General features: G+C 33.8%; 1 protein-coding gene across 12 annotated transcripts in view; it reads right to left on the bottom strand.

Annotated features, from left to right (window-relative positions):
• Positions 1 to 18,451, bottom strand: part of ERBIN (erbb2 interacting protein) — a 126,747-nt gene that overhangs the window by 46,040 nt on the left and 62,256 nt on the right. For all 12 annotated transcript variants that reach the window (XM_059175124.1, XM_059175126.1, XM_059175123.1 and 9 more), the window contains 9 exons: positions 13,316 to 13,394; positions 11,633 to 11,722; positions 9,588 to 9,644; positions 5,110 to 5,173; positions 4,100 to 4,174; positions 3,113 to 3,257; positions 2,022 to 2,094; positions 1,551 to 1,680; positions 1,108 to 1,223 (listed from right to left, as the gene is read on the bottom strand). In XM_059175124.1, coding sequence (XP_059031107.1) covers positions 1,108 to 1,223; positions 1,551 to 1,680; positions 2,022 to 2,094; positions 3,113 to 3,257; positions 4,100 to 4,174; positions 5,110 to 5,173; positions 9,588 to 9,644; positions 11,633 to 11,722; positions 13,316 to 13,394 — 829 coding nt within the window. The remainder of the gene's footprint in view (positions 1 to 1,107; positions 1,224 to 1,550; positions 1,681 to 2,021; positions 2,095 to 3,112; positions 3,258 to 4,099; positions 4,175 to 5,109; positions 5,174 to 9,587; positions 9,645 to 11,632; positions 11,723 to 13,315; positions 13,395 to 18,451) is intronic.

Genomic DNA, 18,451 nt, shown 5'->3' with positions numbered 1-18,451 from the left:
AAAAACAAAGTGATATTAACAATTCATCAGAATGCCAAACTAGAACAGCACCTATTTAAAAAGAATGTCTACTTAAACCTTCTACCTTATTAATGCTTATCCACTCTGCTATGCCTAACTTCCAAGGCAATTTGCTAGAGCCTAGGGCTAGGGCTGTAGCTTTGGGGTACAAAGTATGGGAAGAAATGAGGACTGAATTTTTTAAAAACAGGCAGTGGTTATTCTAAAATAAAATGGAACAGTCTGAATACCCTAATTAGAAAACTGGGCTTACACTAAACCTCTACTTTACAAGCTAAATGAGTCATCTGAAATTTGGGTTTTAATTTTCTCCTCATAAAATAACAATACCTACAGTACTATTTCATAGTGTTGTTTTGAATACTTTGTAAGATGCTATGAAAGCATAAAGTAAAAATGCTCTACGAATGTTCTTTTATCATTATTAGTATCTTTACCTCAGGAAAAATTATGGACAGGTTGTTCTTAATTTAACATGATTCCAATTTAGTAATTCTAGTGATCTACTTGCTCTGCACCTTGACTGTGTTGCCCAAGCTATGTGAATGGGTGCCTAATCACATCTCTGCTCCACTCAGCAGCAGTATTAAGGTGAAGATATGACTGTAGGAATATAAAAGGTGACTATAAGCAAAGAACAGCTGCATAGCTCAAGCAATAAGTTGTATTGCTGAAGTCAACACAAAATTAACTATGGTAAATTACCACAGTATTAAAAACCACAGGTAAAATCAGGTCATTCTTTCAAATGAAAATTCTAAAAACAAAAAATATTGGGGCGCCTGGGTGGCTCAGTGGGTTAAGCCTCTGCCTTCGGCTCAGGTCATGATCTCAGGGTCCTGGGATAGAGCCCCGCATCGGGCTCTCTGCTCGGCAGGGAGCCTGCTTCCTCCTCTCTCTCTTTGCCTACCTCTCTGCCTACTTGTAATCTCTGTCTGTCAAATAAATAAAATCTTTAAAAAAAAAAGAAAAAACAAAAAATATGTAGGAAAAGAGCAACATGCATGCCGTTTTCTATCATACTATTTATAAAGAAACTTAATTTTATCCAATCAATATTTTCTATAAATCAACATTATTACAAACCTATTGTCACTTAAATTGATGACTTTTAATTTTTGCATATCACCCATTTCCTCTGGAAGTGTCTCAAGTTTATTGGAATGGAGAAATAAGACAGTTATATTTTTCCAGCTTCCAATCTGAAGGAGAAACATAAAACTGGGGATCAAAATTCTGGCCTACTGCTTAATAGACAGAAGTAACATATCATTTATGAAAATAACGAAAACATTCTTCTCATTTATAAAAGGAAACACATTTTCTCTTTTCAGTTACTAATTTCCATGTGTAAATAAAAGTATTCAAGTATCTCTGTAAATCAGTATATCTGACTGTTATTCAGAAAATAGATAACAGTTACATAATTATTTCTAAAGAAATAAAAGAAATAAAACCACACTGGATAGCTATAATGAATAATATAGAAAAAAATAAAGAAAATGCAAAGCAAATTTAAAATACAATACCTCTGGGGGTAACTGTTGTAAATAATTATGATCTGCAGCAAAGGTTCTTATATTAGTAAGCTGTCCAACAGATGAAGGCAAAGCTTCAACTTCATTGAAGCTACAGTCCAGTTCTTCTATTGACACTAACCTAATTAAAACAGAAAACACACATTATTTTTAAAGTTTCCTATACATAATCCGAAACTTAAGAATATATCAATATTTGAACTTGACTTCAACAAATCCAGAAAAACTCTTATTTCCACTAAACTTAATTTAACAATAAAAATATGCCTGCCTTTATTAAAAAACCTAGCCAACCTGTAACCAATTACTTATTTAAATGCTTATGGAATCTCCTTTAGCTGCTATTCATGCACTTATCTGGAAATATATGTGATTGAATGAAATGCATACATACTATTTATAAACATAAATATATAAAGCTGAATGAAAGTAAAGTCTTCTAGTGATTCAGAAAAATCTTACCCTCCTATAGAGTCTGGCAGATACATTAATTGATTTTCATCTATTTTAAGAGTTGTTACATTATTCAGTGAACCTATTTAAGGAAAGAGATAACACATAATTTTCCAGCTTTAACTAGAAGCAAGTCAAACAACAGTCAATGTGAGCACACATCAATCATACAGAATTTTCTTAATCAACCTATCTAAAAGAGAAACCAACCCAACCTCATTAATCTGTACTCCCTTACCCTATATTTTCAACTTTTACCAATATATCACCTTTTAACATTAGTGTGTATTTATCTATTTTACTCCTGTTAGAATGCAAGCTTCATAAAAGGAGGGACTTCTGCCTGCTTTGTTCACAGACCTAGCACTGCTCCTTAAAATAATGTCAAGGCACAAGTGAGCACAGGCAAGAAGGAATGGTAGGTGTATAAAATTCATAGGTATATGGTAAACTATTCTGTGTATTTTAAATGCTAAAACAATAAAAATAGAGTTTAATATCAAATTAAAACTGTTGAATAAGTTATAGTAGAATCTGCAAAATGTAGCCTGAGCTAAAACAGCTAAGTAACTCAATGAATAAAATAAATAAAAATATTTTTTTGGTTTTTATGTTTAAACATCATGAAGATGGCAAGATTTATGTTTTTGGTTCTTGAATCAAAATAATTCATTTTCCTTGAGGCATCATCAGACTAAAAGCAACTACAAATATAGAATCTCATGGAATTTGCTAACTGGTTTGTTTTCTCAACTTTGAGTCTAAAATGGAGACTGAAAAAAAGATACTAGGTAAGGGCTATGAATAGGTATTATAATTTAGATAAATCAACTTCTTTTTAAAGAGTTTAAATTTTAGTATAGTGATAAACATGACATTTCCTTAAAGAAAAATATAGTAATGTCAACCAAGATGTAAAATGTGTAACTGATCACACGAAACAATTCAACTAAGATCTGTGACTGGCAGTACAATAAAACTAGCTCATAACATATAAAATTTGATATATGAAAGCTTTAAATGAAACAATGGCAAAAACTTAATTTCTGAGATTTTACATTAATAAAAAGGAATTACATGAATTAGAAAGCAATACAAACCAATAGTCTCAGGCAGTTGTTGAAGTGAATTGCTTGATAACAGGAGGTCTTGAAGGTTTTCACATGCTGAAATTCCTTCTTCAATCATTTCAATGTTATTTTTGGAAACATCCAAGTATGTGAGCTGTTTCAAACTACCGATAAACTGTAAGTAAAAAAAGGAAATCTAATGACTATATTAAGTGAATTTATGGCTAGTTTAGGTAATAAACTCAATACCAAGTTATAATTCACAATAAAATGTTTGTATGAGAGAAAAGATTCAATTTTTTATTAAAAGCTGTAAGTAATGTATTCAGTAATAAAGCTAAGAGTTCCTGCTAAGAGCCTAGCAGAGTGACAATGGCCATATACTTTTCTTTGGGAACTCAGCTGTCACCATTGGCTAGGGCAACAGAAGGTAACAGGATTCTTAGGTTCTTTGGGCATGGGAATAAATAAATGTCGGTCGTTAGGACAGAAACTACATGGAAAATAAACCACTTTAACAGTTCTCTGGACAAAATGAGTTAGGATATAAACTCAAAAGCAACCACTGCGAAGGACATACTCCAGGTCCAGGAAATTAAAAAGAATCTATTTTACAAAGTTTACTATGTTAATATTCTGAATTTTGTCAAGAATGTACTGATAGCTAACAGGCACCTGGGTGGCTCAGTGGGTTGAAGCCTCTGCTTTCAGCTCAGGTCATGATCCCAGGGTCCTGGGATCAAGCCCCACATTGGGCTCTCTGCTCAGCAGGGAGCCTGCTTCCCTCCTCTCTCTCTCTGTCTACTTGTGAGCTCTGTCAAATAAATAAATAAAATCTTAAAAAGAAAGAAAAAAGAATGTACTGGTAGTTTAAAAAATGCTATTTTCTTCTATCTAATATATTTACAATTAAATAACCATCCTTAAAAAAAGAAAGTAATCTGAAAATGTACAATTCATCAAACTGCAAAGAACAGACTTCACTAAGAGAAACCATATAAAGTTTGATATACATACCCCTGGAATAAAAGTCAGTCTATTACCATCCATCCAAAATTCTTTCAATCCACTTAGTTGCTCAAGTACTTCAGGCTGTTTGGGTAAGAAGGGGGTGGGGGAATTCAGTAATTTACTTGAATGTTTTTATTTGTCAGAAGTAGTTCCAGGGAACTTGTAATGGTAACTTCTGGTTTAAAACATTTAATAAATAATGGGGGAGGGGGGGTAGCATGGAGCAGAGCCAAGATTCTAGACCTTTCATTATATTATAATTACTACAGTGGTACTACTAAAAGAAAACTCAAAGATGAGCATTCCAAAAAAAAAAAAAAAAAAAAAAAAAAGACAAGACAAGCATTACAGAATAGGCTCAAATATTTATAAAACTAATAAAGAAATAAAAATAAGTCCCATCACTTTCAAGAATAAAAAGATACTATCAATCATTATCTGTAAAAATATTTATTAGCCTTTTCCCCATGACCCAGCAATTTACTTTTGCCTTAGAAGTACTTTTTCTTACTCATCTAGGCTGATGAAACTTTGTTTTTCCCTTATGATCTCTCAAACTGTCTACTTGCTGTGCCTAATTTTGTTACTTTTTCCATGGGTTTCTCCTTTATTTTACATTTGATTCTCACTACTGTCAGATATTTCTATCTGATTAACTCTCCCTCTTAAGTGTTTTCGTATCTTTTTTCCCCAAAATATGTATATATCTTTAACCTATTTTATATTTTAAAATGCTAAGAGGGGCTCCTGGGTGGCTCACAGTGGGCTAAAGCCTCTGCCTTGGGCTCAAGTCCTGATCCCAGGGTCCTGGGATCCAGCCCCGCATTGGGCTCTCTGCTCAGCAGGGAGCCTGCCTCCCTTCCTCTCTTTCTGCCTGCTTCTCTGTTTACCTGTGATCTCTGTCTGTCAAATAAATAAGTAAAGTCTTTAAAAAAATGCTAAGAAATAAATACATTAACTTTCACATGCTCTCAATCAAATTTAAGACCTTTGAATAGAGACTGGTAAGAACTTACCACTTCTGTGAATTCATTACTTCCCAAATCCAGTCTTTCCAGTTGGGTCAGTCTATTCATGGTTCTATGCACATGGGATTAATGAAGAATTGAGTATATAAAAACTTCAATTAAATGGAAGCTTTCAAATCAATAGTATTAAACATTCTTAGGTAAGATCTAATGTACAGGTTTCACCATATTGACAAAATAAATATAATTTCTCAGAAAAGTTTTCTTTATTTAATTTCTAAATAAAATAAGTTATGAATTATTCTCTAATTTGGGTTCTCATCAGCTCTTCATTTCTATTCCTAAACAGTAGTCATAGTAAATTTAAACACACAGACCAGAATATGAATAACTGGTTTTTGCTTTTTTCACAGAATAAATTTTCATTTAGTATTAATTAACTAATGAATTAGACTGGCAGCTACACAGTAATTATTACCGTTTTTCAAGACTGGTCATATATTTGTAAAACTTCAAAATAGCTTATTTCTAAAAATAAGTACTCAAAATTCTAAACAGTAAATTTCTTACCACATTTCCAAATTAATTTCAATACAACTCAAAATCAAGTTTTATAAGAATCATAAATATGAGTAGTAAAATCATTTTTAACTTCCAACTTACTACCAATATTTCTCTGCAACTACAGTGACTTGAAAATTGTACAAAACCTCATTTAATAACGAAATAAGCTAAACTGTACTTTTATCTCTCCTTCAATACAGCATTTTAAAAACCTAAACTGGGGGCGCCTGGGTGTCTCAAGCCTCTGCCTTCGGCTCAGGTCGTGATCCCAGGGTCCTGGGATTGAACCCCGCGTGGGGCTCTCTGCTCAGCGGGAAGCCTGCTTCCTCCTCTCTCTCTGCCTGACTCTCTGCCTCCTTATAATCTCTGTCTGTAAAATAAATAAATAAAATCTTTAAAAAAAAACCTAAACGAGTTAATTCAAATACATATTTACACTCTTATAATTACTATTTTTAGAGAAACCTTGTATTTGATAGATTGAGGTACTACCAGCTACCCAGATAAAGAACTTCGTGCTGTAATTTTTTAGGATATGCCAAAATGAAAGCAAAATACAGTTATCATCATATTATTAATATATATTAATATGCTAATGGCTTAAAAATTAACACTATTAAAAACCAACAGCCTCCTTAAATTACAAAATAAGAACACAGACTATTTCTATCTTCTCTGGAAATTTAACAAATTAGAAAAAGTAAAATAACACTCACAAAACGTTTCTCTGCCTTTTCAGTGAAAAAACTAAAACATAGGAACACACATAATTGGAGGTGCGCCTAGGTGTCTCAGTTCATTAAGCAACTGCTTTTGGCTCAGGTCATGTTCCTAGGGTCCCAGGATCTAGTCCCACCTAGGGCTCCTTGCTTGGCAGGCAGCCTCTTTACCGTCCCCTGTTGTTCTTCCCCTGTGTTTGCAAGTGCGCATCTTTATTGCTCTCTCTCAAATAAATAAGAATTTTTAAAAAATAATAGATAAACAAAAGAACACAAATAATTGTAATGACACTATGTTACTGACCCAACATTAGAGGAAACTAATTTCTCCTAACCCTTCCATTTAAAGTATGCCATTCTATCAATATTCCTTTAAATTATTTCACAACACCAATTTTTCTCAAAGCTGCTTTATTTAACTTAGACTTATTAAAGGCCTAGTCTCAACTATAATTGCTCCCTTACTCATATCTTTGTCCAAATCTCTAAGTCAGTTGTAGTTTGCTTCATAACAAAGAAGGTTTCCAGGACCTTTTGAAGAAAAATGAGAAGCTATCACATTAAACTATATCCAGGTAAGCATTTGAGAAAAGTAAAAAGGAGTGTGAGGAGGGAGGGGAGAATTGAAGAAATTATTAAAATAACAAAAGAACATAGAAAATGCACACAGAGTAGTTAAACACTGTAACAAAAGGGTAAGTCATACAAGAGTACAAAAAAGAAGCAGTGCATTGGAAAAATTCAATTATGAATGACGTCTTTAGAAAGAAGTTTAAAAACTGATGCAGGGAAAAGTGAATGACATGTATATGTAACAAAAAAGAAATAAAATGTAAAATCTTCAAAATGTCTCTATATTAACTTGCATTAATTTATACTGGCAACTTTAGTCCTACTCTAAGATACCTCAAAAATCTAAGACAAAATTTCACGTTTTCATTTTCAAGTCTTCATTTAAGATCCAGATTCCTACTTCAAGGAGAAACCAAAGACAATATATCCCTCAAATTTCTTCCTATTTACCTCTCGAATTTCTTTGTATTTAACTCCTTTTTATCATCTCTTCTTGTGTCACAGGGAAAAAACCACATCTTTTGTGTGCTTGGCCCTGTGCCCTCTAGTACTTAGATGGTATTAAATTTCACTTAGCTACATAACTGAAACAGCTTTCCCACTGCTCTCATCTTTGATTATAAAAAGGTTCACTCACATAACTTGAATGCACATGACTTTAGTAGTTTCTGCCTTTTTACAGGTTTGTGAGGTCTCAAAAGTTTTAATCACAACTCTTAAAAAGAAAGCAGTAAAGAATTATATTTGAAAATATATCAGACAGAGCCCAGTTTAAAGTTAAATGAGATAAAATAGTAAGTTAAAATTATGGTATCAGATAAACAATATTAATTATAGGCTTAGCTATTAGAGTAAACAATTTACATCCTATTCAAATCTCTTAGAAAGCAGTCCGTTTGAACTAAAGGAGTCACTGATGCCAGTACCACATCTGTAAAATATTTAAACCTTTATGAATTTAGTATGGATCATAATTCCCATTTTAATTTATACTCACAACCATCACTATAAATACCAATCTTTCCTGCACTGAACAACAGTCAGCTAATAGATGATGTCTTCTGGGAATCAAAACCAGATATGCTCCTTGTCCTCAAAGACTCACATTCATGGGGAAGGTTATAGGTACATGTGTGCATGCATATAAGTTGGCCAGGTAAAAACAGGAGTAAAAGGGAGGGTTGCCTGGGTGGCTAGGTAGGTAAGCGTCTGCCTTTGGCTTAGGTCATGATCCCAGGGTCCTGGGACAGAGCCCTGCATTAGTCTCCCCGCTCAGTGGGAAGCCTGCTTCTCCCTTTCCTACTCCCCCTACTTGTGTTCCTTCTCTCACTGTGTGTCTCTATGTCAAATAAATAAAATCTTTTTTAAAAAGAGTGAAATAAAATGCATTAAAAAAAACAAGATTGGGGTGCCTGGGTGGTTCAGTGGATTAAGCCTCTGCCTTTGGCTCAGGTCATGATCTCAGGGTCCTGGGATCTGGAGGTCGGATTCTCTGCTCAGCAGGGAGCCTGCTTCCCTTCCTCTCTCTCTCTCTCTCTGCCTGCCTCTCTGCCTTCTTGTGATCTCTGTCAAATAAATAAATACAATCTTAAAAAAAAAAAAAAAACAAGACTAACATGGTAAATTTCATAACAGATGCAAATAAGATGCCACAGAAGCTGAGGAAGCCAAACTCCTGGGGAACTGGAGATATCTCCCTTAAAAGCTAACAATTAACTCCTGACAAATCAATCACAACAGAAATCAGCAAAGTATTCTGTAAAGGATCAGAGAATAAATAATTTAGGCTTTGCATACAGTCTTTGTCACAACTATTTGATTCTAACACTATAGAGCAAAGGGAGCCGTAGACAATATGTAAATGAATAAATGTATTTCCAGTGAAACTTCTTTGCACAAATTAACAGTGGGCCAGATTTAGTAAGACAGTAGTTTGCCAATGCCTACACTGTAAAAATGTAGCGATGAATTCAGGAAGTTTTAATGTATTTTTTTCAACAAATGGACACACACTATAGTGCATTTTCAGTGTGTAGATCTGTTTTAGCTTTATCTTACTTGCTCTTGGATTGCCATCTTTTCTTGATGTTAGCTTACCAGCAGAGGGCTGTCCATCCCACTTCTAACTTACAACAGACTACAAAACCCAACAAATTCTTAAAATTACAGTTATCAAACTTCACATAAAGACCCTACAGATTTCACTAATTAATACTATATAAGAGCTCTAGTATATGAACTGGGACCTCTATATGGGACTAGTAGATTTTATAGACATATTTTGATATTTGTGACACAAGACCAAATTCAGAAAGCTTATGAAATCACCATAAAATACCAACAACAGATGTGAAAGTTTTATATTCAATACCACTGATTAAAATATGACCACAAGTCATATTGTTCACAATGTGATCAAAATATGATCACAAGTCAGTCTTTTAAAAATAATTTTCACTCATATTTTAGATATTACAAAACTAACATTTCTTTAAAGACTTAAGAATTCAAAATTCTTGGGGTGCCTGGCTGGCTCGTCAGTAGAGTTTGGGATTCCTGATCTTGGGAATTATTAAGTTTGAGCCCCACAATGGGTGCAGAGAATACTTAAAAAAAATCTTCAGAAGAATTAAAAATTCCTATTTTAGAAAGAATAGCACCTTTACTTACTTTGGCAACATTTTCAACTGGTTTTCTCTAAGTTCTAATATCTGGAGTTTAGTTAATCTGCAAAACAAAATAACAAATTAATCATCTATGACAAAGACAGTGATGTCATACTCCAAGTTTTAAAGCAACCAATATTCTGTAATTGCAAAGTAAGAAAAGGCTTTTTCTGCCCCTCAGAATTAGTTGGGGGAAAAAAGTTAAACACTTCTAAACACATTTAAAGCACAACTTGTTGTCCCTAAATATTAATCCTACAGCATTTCATGCAAACATGCCTCCAAAATATTAGCCATTAGCAGGTTAGAGAACAGTAATTCAACTACAGAGTCCAGCTCCAAGAGAAAAAACAACAAAGGAACTTAAGGGGATATAATAAAGGAGAAATCCTCTGGCCCTTCAGTGATGCACATTCCAATAAAATTAAGGGAAAATGAGAAGATTGGGTGGTCTAGAGTTGCTAACTAATGCCATAATGTCAATCATATTGCAATATATAAATGTATCAAATCAACACGCTATACACCTTAAACTTACAAAATGTTATATGTCAAATATATTTCCATAAAAAAGTGGTCCAAATACCAGATATAAAAAAACAGGAATCTGACAAGTATGCTCCATATATATATATATATATATATATATATTATACATCATATATGAATATATTAAAAGTATAAGCAAGTATAAGCATAATTACACATAAACACAGATAAATACACATATATATTTATGTATGTAAATAAATATATGAAGCATGATAAAGTGGGTCCCACAGGACAGTCAATAGGCTACAATAATGCCCAGAATTCATTCTCTCTTAGTTAAAATGTAATTGACATATAACATTATTAGTTTCAGGTATCCAATATAATGTATATGTGTATATATTGTAAAATGACCACCATAGTAAGTGTAGTTAACATCCATCATCATAGTTAATTTTTTTCTTATGATGAGAACTTTTAGAATCTACTTTCTCAGCAACTCTCAAATATGCAATCCAGTATTGCTGAGAACAGCAATTACACACTCAAAATTTATTTATTTTATAACTGGAAATTTGAACTTTACCACCTTTTTTGTACCACCTTTACCCATATTGCCACCCTCACCTGTGCCAACCACCAATCTGTTCTCTGTATCTAATGAAGCTCAGGTTTGGTTTTATTTTGAGATTCCACATATAAGTGAGATCATACACTATGTATCTTTATTTACAGACAAAAAGATGACTAAAATTAACATGTCATTGAAAAAGCACTTTCTCTACTAGTTTTAAAATAATAGTAATTTGATACCTAATAGTCATTCACTCAATGTTCATCTTTTCATTAAAAAAAAGTTACTCAAAGACTATAACGACAAGAATTACTCTATGTGGGGCGCCTGGGTGGCTCAGTGGGTTAAGCCTCTGCCTTCGGCTCAGGTCATGATCCCAGGGGCCTGGGATCGAGTCCCGCATGGGGCTCTCTGCTCAGCAGGGAGCCTGCTTCTCCTCATCTCTCTCTCTGTCTGTCTCTCTGCCTATTTGTGATCTCTCTCTCTGTCAAATAAATAAATAAAATCTTTAAAAAAAAAAAAAAAAGAATTACTCTATGTTCAGATACTGGCAGGAGTGTGCCAATGGGGTGGTCCCCAGAAACACACTTTCTTTTCTCCAGAATTTTGATTCTAGTGGAGAAGACAGATAAATCAATAATTAGATCATTTTCAAATATGGTAAATGCTAAAAATATAGTATTCTGTTCTCAAAAATATAGAAATTACCCACATTTAAAGTATTTTTGAATACTTTAAAAACCAATTCAAGTTGTAAATTACCTTTTTTTTCTAAATATTCACTGCTTATTTATTTATCTGGGAATATAAATTCAAAGAAAAAATAACAAGACCCCAAAAACTGTAAAAACCTCAAGGTTTGGAAATAATTACAAAAGAAGAGCGTATGAAAGTATAATCAATAGTATTACTAAAGCAACTTTTAGTTTTGTCAACTTTGTAAGAACTAACAAGAAAAGGTTTTAAAAGAAACTGTAATTTACCTGCCAAAGTTAGCTGGCAAGAACTCAAGGAAAGCATCATTTAGATATAACTGCGTTAGGTTTAACAGCTGAGAAAATCCATCAGGAAGCCTATATAAAATATATCAGAATTTAAGTTAAATTAACACACAGAATTTCAGTCTCAGAATCTAATCTATCTAAGAATCTGTCTAACCAACACATGTTCTTAACAGGTAACAGTTACCTTTTTACTTTAATGAGGGACCCACAAACCTGAGATTTCCTTTTTATAATAATTTACCTACTTCAATAACTTTTTTATCTTCGTAAATAGGAAATGAGATAGTATTTGCCTCAAGATAAAATGTGCACAAAAAGGTCAACTTGAATGAACCACAGTACAGAGAAATGTATTTAGGACATAACTATGACATTGGCAAGCACTCTTGAAATTTGCCTTATCTAACATCAACCCAAAGGATTCATAAAGAATTGCAAAACTTGACAGTATTTTTTTTCCCCTCAAACCATGACAATATGGACTTTTGGGGCTGGTGATTCTTTGTATTGAGGAGGCTGTCTTCTCCACTGTACTGTTCAGCAGCAAGCCCGGCCTTATCTATTCGGAACCAGTAGCACCACCCACCACTGCAGGTTTTAAAAACCAGAACTGTCTTCAGAATTTGCCAAATGACCATTGGGGGCTAAATCATTCCCATTTGAGAGCCAGTAGTTTAGAAATTATTTTCAATTTCAAAACCTGGCCTTTAAATAACCAAATAAAGATTGCATAATTTTATAATAAGCAAAGAAGAAGTAACACAAAAAGCTAAAGGATATTTTGGAGCCATATGAGAACCTGTATGTATCAGCTTTCCCTTTATTTCCTCTGGTTTACAAAAGAAATTCCAGATCTAGAACTGGATACTAGAGCAATATTTTTAGCTAAAGACAAAACATCATCATTACATGTTTTCCTAGATTTTTAAAAAGTACAAAGTTCTGTTGCAGTGAGACTTCTCAGTCTTTGACTTATGTTGTTTCTTTCCTATGTCACATTCCTTCATCTACCACAGCAAATGAAGCACCAATGTTTGAAAATATTCACTAAATATAGTACTGTATTATGTGAAAGCTGGTTTCAGTTTTTGACTTAGCTACACTAAACCATGCTCTACTCATCTTTTGCTTCACTATTCCATTTTTGCAAAACTTAATAGTTCTGGAGTCAGGAAAGTGTTCTATTTATAGCCATTACTATCATAAAAGAAAATTTATGACCTCTGGCATATGTTGTAACCAATCACATGGTTTTTCCTTTTTTGTTGTTCTTACCTTCCTGATCTTTCAGTTTCTTTTACTATTTTCAAAAGTTTTTGAGTGCTACACAGCTGATTTGTGAGTGAAGAAATTCTTATATTCTGAAAGTATCACTGAGGGAGGAAACCATATTCTAGCCTCATTACTGACACAAAACATCTGTGAGACCTGGAGCAAAACATCTGGATTATCTGTTCGGATGTCTAATTTACCTTTGTAAAATAGGAGGTTAGAAAATATGGCATTAGAAAAAACCATGGTTATAAAAAGGTTTCATTTTAACCTAAAAATGAAATTTAAAGTTGATACCAATTACACATTAAAAATATAGAAAATAATTTTCTACTACTAATTCACAGCTGTTTTACTCAAAATTAACTTGTAATTCAACTCAGAACTTACTTGGAAATAGGGTTTACACTGGCCTCCACAACCGTCAAAACTTTACAATTTTTTATATTTTCTGGAAATTCCTGTATTCCTAGAAAATGAACAAATAATTAATAATCAAATTAAAAGGATATAATAATTAAAAAATGAATTACTGTTTACCTTGCAAATTCAAAATTTACCAACTAACTAGGATCTAGACAAACTGACAACATCAACCAAACAGAACTCTACAATTTCTCTTTTCTTTTTCATTTTTTGTTCATGTGCCTCTTTATAACTGCCAATTATTAGTTTAACCTCCCCCTCCTTCACTTAGCTCTTCTGAAAATTAGTGCCTTCTCCATCTGATGATGTTAAGGATACAAAATACGAATACTTAGCACTCTTTCTGGTTTTCTGCCATAAAAACATGATTACTTTTTTTTAATGCTGGGCCCAGATTAAGGTATTCCCTAACATACATGTCAAGTGACAAAGCTGAGAACAAAGCTGAAGCCAGAAGTAGTAGAAAATCTACAGTTGATATGCCAGCAGATATGATGGCAGCTGCTGACCAATTCAGTAAAATACCGCATCAATGGGGTGGACAGGCCAAATTACAGAAACTTTCTAACCACATACTCTTTTTTAAAATCTTTTGTTGTTCTTGTTAAAAATTTTACTTATTTATTTGACAGACAGAGATCACAAGTAGGCAGAGAGGCAGGCAAGGAGAGAGAGGAAGGGAAGCAGGTTCCCTGTCAAGCAGAGACCCCGATGTGGGGCTTGATCCCAGGACCCTGGATCATGACCTGAGCCGAAGGCAGAGGCTTTAACCCACTGAGACACATAGGCGCCCCTCTAAGCCATCTCTTATTTCCTCACACTATCTCAGCAAAAATACAGTAACAATAATTTGTGAACTAACAATAACCCACAAATTTCCAATAGCAATGTTATAACACAAACTAAAAGAATGCTAAAAGCTTTTTAAAATATTACAAAATTCTGTAAGACTCCTTCCTGTACTAACACAATACCAATACTGAACATAGTTGACATCAGAGGATCATTCAAACTTCTTTCAACTTCATTACTTTATCATTCAAGATAAGCAAGTTTACCACAGTGCCAAACACAGAATTTCAGGTGCCCAAAAATTAATAATGCAAAATCACCAACTGACAAATACTACAGCAATAACTGTTTAGTTAAAACTCATCAGCAAATGCTAATATTAGTGGGTAAAATAATGATGAGAAATAGGATACTAATAGATTGATTGTTTCTCCCAAAAAGATACTTATTAATAACAAAAGAAAAAAAAGCAATTTAATAAAGAAATATCAAAGGCACCATCTTAAATTGCTTTAAAGTTACCATCACCAGTTAGCAACATCACGTGGTACCAAATCTAAGATGCACTGGGAAGGGATGCAATACCATTATTGTCATATTCTTGCCAAAAACATGTAACATGAAGTTAATCATAAGCAAACATCAAACAAATTCAAATTTAGAAAAATCTTACTACATAACTGGCCAATAAAATTTAAAACTATCAAGGTCAAAAAAGACAAAGGAAGACTGAGAAATTATCCAGGTAAGAGGAGACCAAAGAATATAATTGGGGGACTGTGTCAATGTCAGTTATCTCCCTTGTTCTAAAATATTACAAAACATTACCACTGTGGAAACTAAGTAACAAGTACACAGGACTACCCTGCAATTTCTGTTACAACTGTATGTGAATTTACAATTATCTCAATAAAAATTTCAATTAAAGGAATCTGGGCTCAATGATTCCTTATGGGAAGGTTTTATTACCATTGTTATTATAAATTCAATTTCTCAAACAGTCAAGATAACTCATTTCTTTAATTTCAGTTTTAGGAACTTTTACTTTTGCTGAAATTTATAGAGTTCATGTAAATCTTCAAATTAGCAAATATATACAATAATGGAAATTGAATGATATTAAGAAATTACTGTTTTTTTCAAGTATGACAATAGAGTGGTTTCATTTTGAAATACTTATATATGAAAGGAATTCTTCATGACTTGCTTTAAAATAATCAGAGGTGAGGAGGTGCCTTGGTGGCTCGGTCAGTTAAGCATCCAACTCTTGGTTTCAGCTCAGGTCATGATCTGGGGTTGTGAGATGGAGCGCCATGTATGGGTCCACACTCAGCACAGGGTCTGCTTGGGACTCCTTACCCACCTTTCCCTTTGCCCTTCCCCACCCCATTTGCTCTCGTGCTAATAAATAAATAAATAAATAGATAGATAGATAGATAAGATTTTAACAGAAACTATAAGGGATGGCAAAGTAGGAGGTACAGATGAGTTTAGTAGGAGGTATTCAATATACTGATACATGCTGAAGTTGGTTGATAGGTACAGTAGATGTATTATATTCTACTTTTGTAAATGCTTGACATATTCCACTATAAAAAGATTACGACTGTTCAGCTACTAGAAACAGACTCAGAGACAAAAGAACTTTGAAAGAGTTACTGTACTTGAAGAGGAAAAAAATGAACAAAATTGTAAAGATAAAGCTTAAACTAAGAAATAAATGGAGGGATGCCTGGGTGGCTCAGTGGGTTAAAGCCTCTGCCTTCGGCTCAGGTCATGATCCCAGGGTCCTGGGATCGAGCCCCGCATCGGGCTCTCTGCTCCGCAGGGAGCCTGCTTCTCTCTCTCTCTCTCTGCCTGCCTCTCTACTTGTGATCTCTCGGTCAAATAAATAAAATTTTTTTAAAAGTAAATTAATTAAAGCTAGATATTCTTGATATTTTCTAGTGATAATATATTTTCATGTGTTTACTGATCATTTTTATTTCTTCTTCTTTGAACTCCATGTTTATTGTACATCTTCTATTGGATTATCTTTTTATTACTGATTGTAAGCATTCTTTAGAAATACTAGTGTATCAAATTTTTCTCAGTTTGTCATGTATTATTTATTTAGTCATACAGAAATTTTATTCTTTTACTACTGTGCTTTTTTAAAATTAATTTAGTAGTTTATTAGAGAGAGAAAGAAGGAAGGAGAAGGAGAGAGAGTATCCCAACCAGGCTACATGCTCCACGAAGAGCCCAACAGAGGGCTCTATCTCATGATGGTAAGATCATAACCTGAGCCAAAATCAAGAATCAGACACTTAACCAACTGTGGCACCCAAGTGCTCCTACTATGCTCTCTATATCTTGAATAAGATCTCTTTCCTATCCCAAAGTCATAAAAATATTCTACATTTTCCAATAATTGTAACTGTTTTCATATTATTATCCTTAATTAATTTGGAATTTATTTTAGCACATATTATGAAGGCTCTCTCTTTTTTTCCCTATTTCCCATATAAAACCACTGTTCCAATGCTAACAAAATACTTTTGTTATTTCATTAATTTGTAGAGGCACCTCTGTCATATTCCAGATTCTTTCATGGTTATGTTTCCTGACACTCTATCCTTTTAGGTCCTTCTACTCATCTATTCCATAGTTTTATGTTTTTCTTCCATTTAGGTTGCATGCACATTTTCTATAAAGTTCATTTCTAGATATGTGTGATAGAGTGGTTGCAATAATAGACTCACTTCCTATACCACTCTCTCTACAATGTGATCCTTCAACTATTACCATCAAAATATTAAGTATAATTTCCCTATGTTCTGATTCCAGGCTCAGCCATGTGCTCTGCTTTGGCCAATGAAACTTTAGCCAAGTTACTGAAATTAAGGGTTTAAATAAGCTCTCTGGCTAATTTCCACTAGCTCTTAGGGTCCCCTTATTGTTCTGTGAGAAACGTGGCTGGGATGGCTTGGGCTAACCTGTTGGAGGATGAGATCTGTCATCCCAACAGAGGATCACAACATTGTGATTTAAATAAGTCTTTATCTGATTTTGTTATCAAAATGTATTTTACCCTTATAGACAGAATTGTGTACTTTCCCCCCATACTTTAATCTAAAGAAGTTTTTATAAATTAGGGATAACCCCAATTCCAAGAAGGTTTAGTCAAATTTGCTCTTAAAAGTAGAATTGGTAGTTTTTCTGACTATCCAATATAATACTGTATTCACTGGTCTTTTTTTTCCTTTTAAAGATTTTATTTATTTATTTATTTATTTATTTGACAGAGAGAGAGAGAGAGAGACAGCCAGACAGCCAGACACACACCACAAGGAGGCAGAGAGGCAGGAAGAGAGGAGGAAGAGGCTCCCTGCTGGGTAGAGAGCCAGATGCAGGGCTTGATCTCAGGACCCTGAGATCATGACCTGAGCAGAAGGCAGAAGCTTAACCCACGGAGTCAACCAGGCACCCCTCACTGGTCTTTGTAAGTCTTCTGCTTCTTGAGCTGATTTTGGAAATTTATTTTTTATTTCATCTAAGTTTTAAAATTTAGTGGCTTTAGGGGCACCTGGGCGGCTCACATGGTTAAGCGTCTGCCTTCAGCTCAGGTCATGATCCCAAGATCCCGTGATCAAGCCCCTGCACCCTGGGCTCCCTGTTCTGTGGAGTCTGTTTCTACCTCTGCCCTCCCTCTGCTCGTTCTCGATCTCTCCCTTTCTCTCTCTCAAATAAATAAATAACATCTTTAAAAAATTAAATAAAATTTAGTGGCTTTATAGTATTTATTCTTTTTTGAGTGAAAAACCACTTTTTAATAAAATGATGGTAACAGGAATATGAGAGATGTTGCTTTTGGAGGGAATAACAGAAGAATTTTCTTATTAATGGTAATAAAAACTTGAAAACCCTGTTAGAAGTTGAAAAATTCGAACTACCAATCTCCAAAGCATCTCTTTTACCTAGAAATTTAACACTTCAATTACACATTTTAGGGTATGTACACAATGAACTGCTTAATTAGTATCTGTTTCTTCTATTACTGCTTGTAGGTTTTGTTTCAATTGATTCAATTTTCTGTCCTAAGTACACGTAACTATTCATTATACTGTACTTGGAACAGCAAATTTTTGCTAAATTTGACTACCAATAACTTTCATATTTTTTACACTGGTTTTGTTCCTTCTTCTTTTCTCTCATTCATTTACATATAAAATATTTGTTATGGATCATATTCTTAGAAGTTAAATTCTTGGGGCGCCTGGGTGGCTCAGTGTTATAAGCCTCTGCCTTTGGCTCAGGTCATGATTT

This window comes from Mustela lutreola, chromosome 5 (genome assembly GCF_030435805.1).
Source record: "Mustela lutreola isolate mMusLut2 chromosome 5, mMusLut2.pri, whole genome shotgun sequence".
In the NCBI taxonomy this organism is placed as follows: Eukaryota; Metazoa; Chordata; class Mammalia; order Carnivora; family Mustelidae; genus Mustela; species Mustela lutreola.
This window is presented reverse-complemented; position numbering and strand designations above follow the sequence as displayed.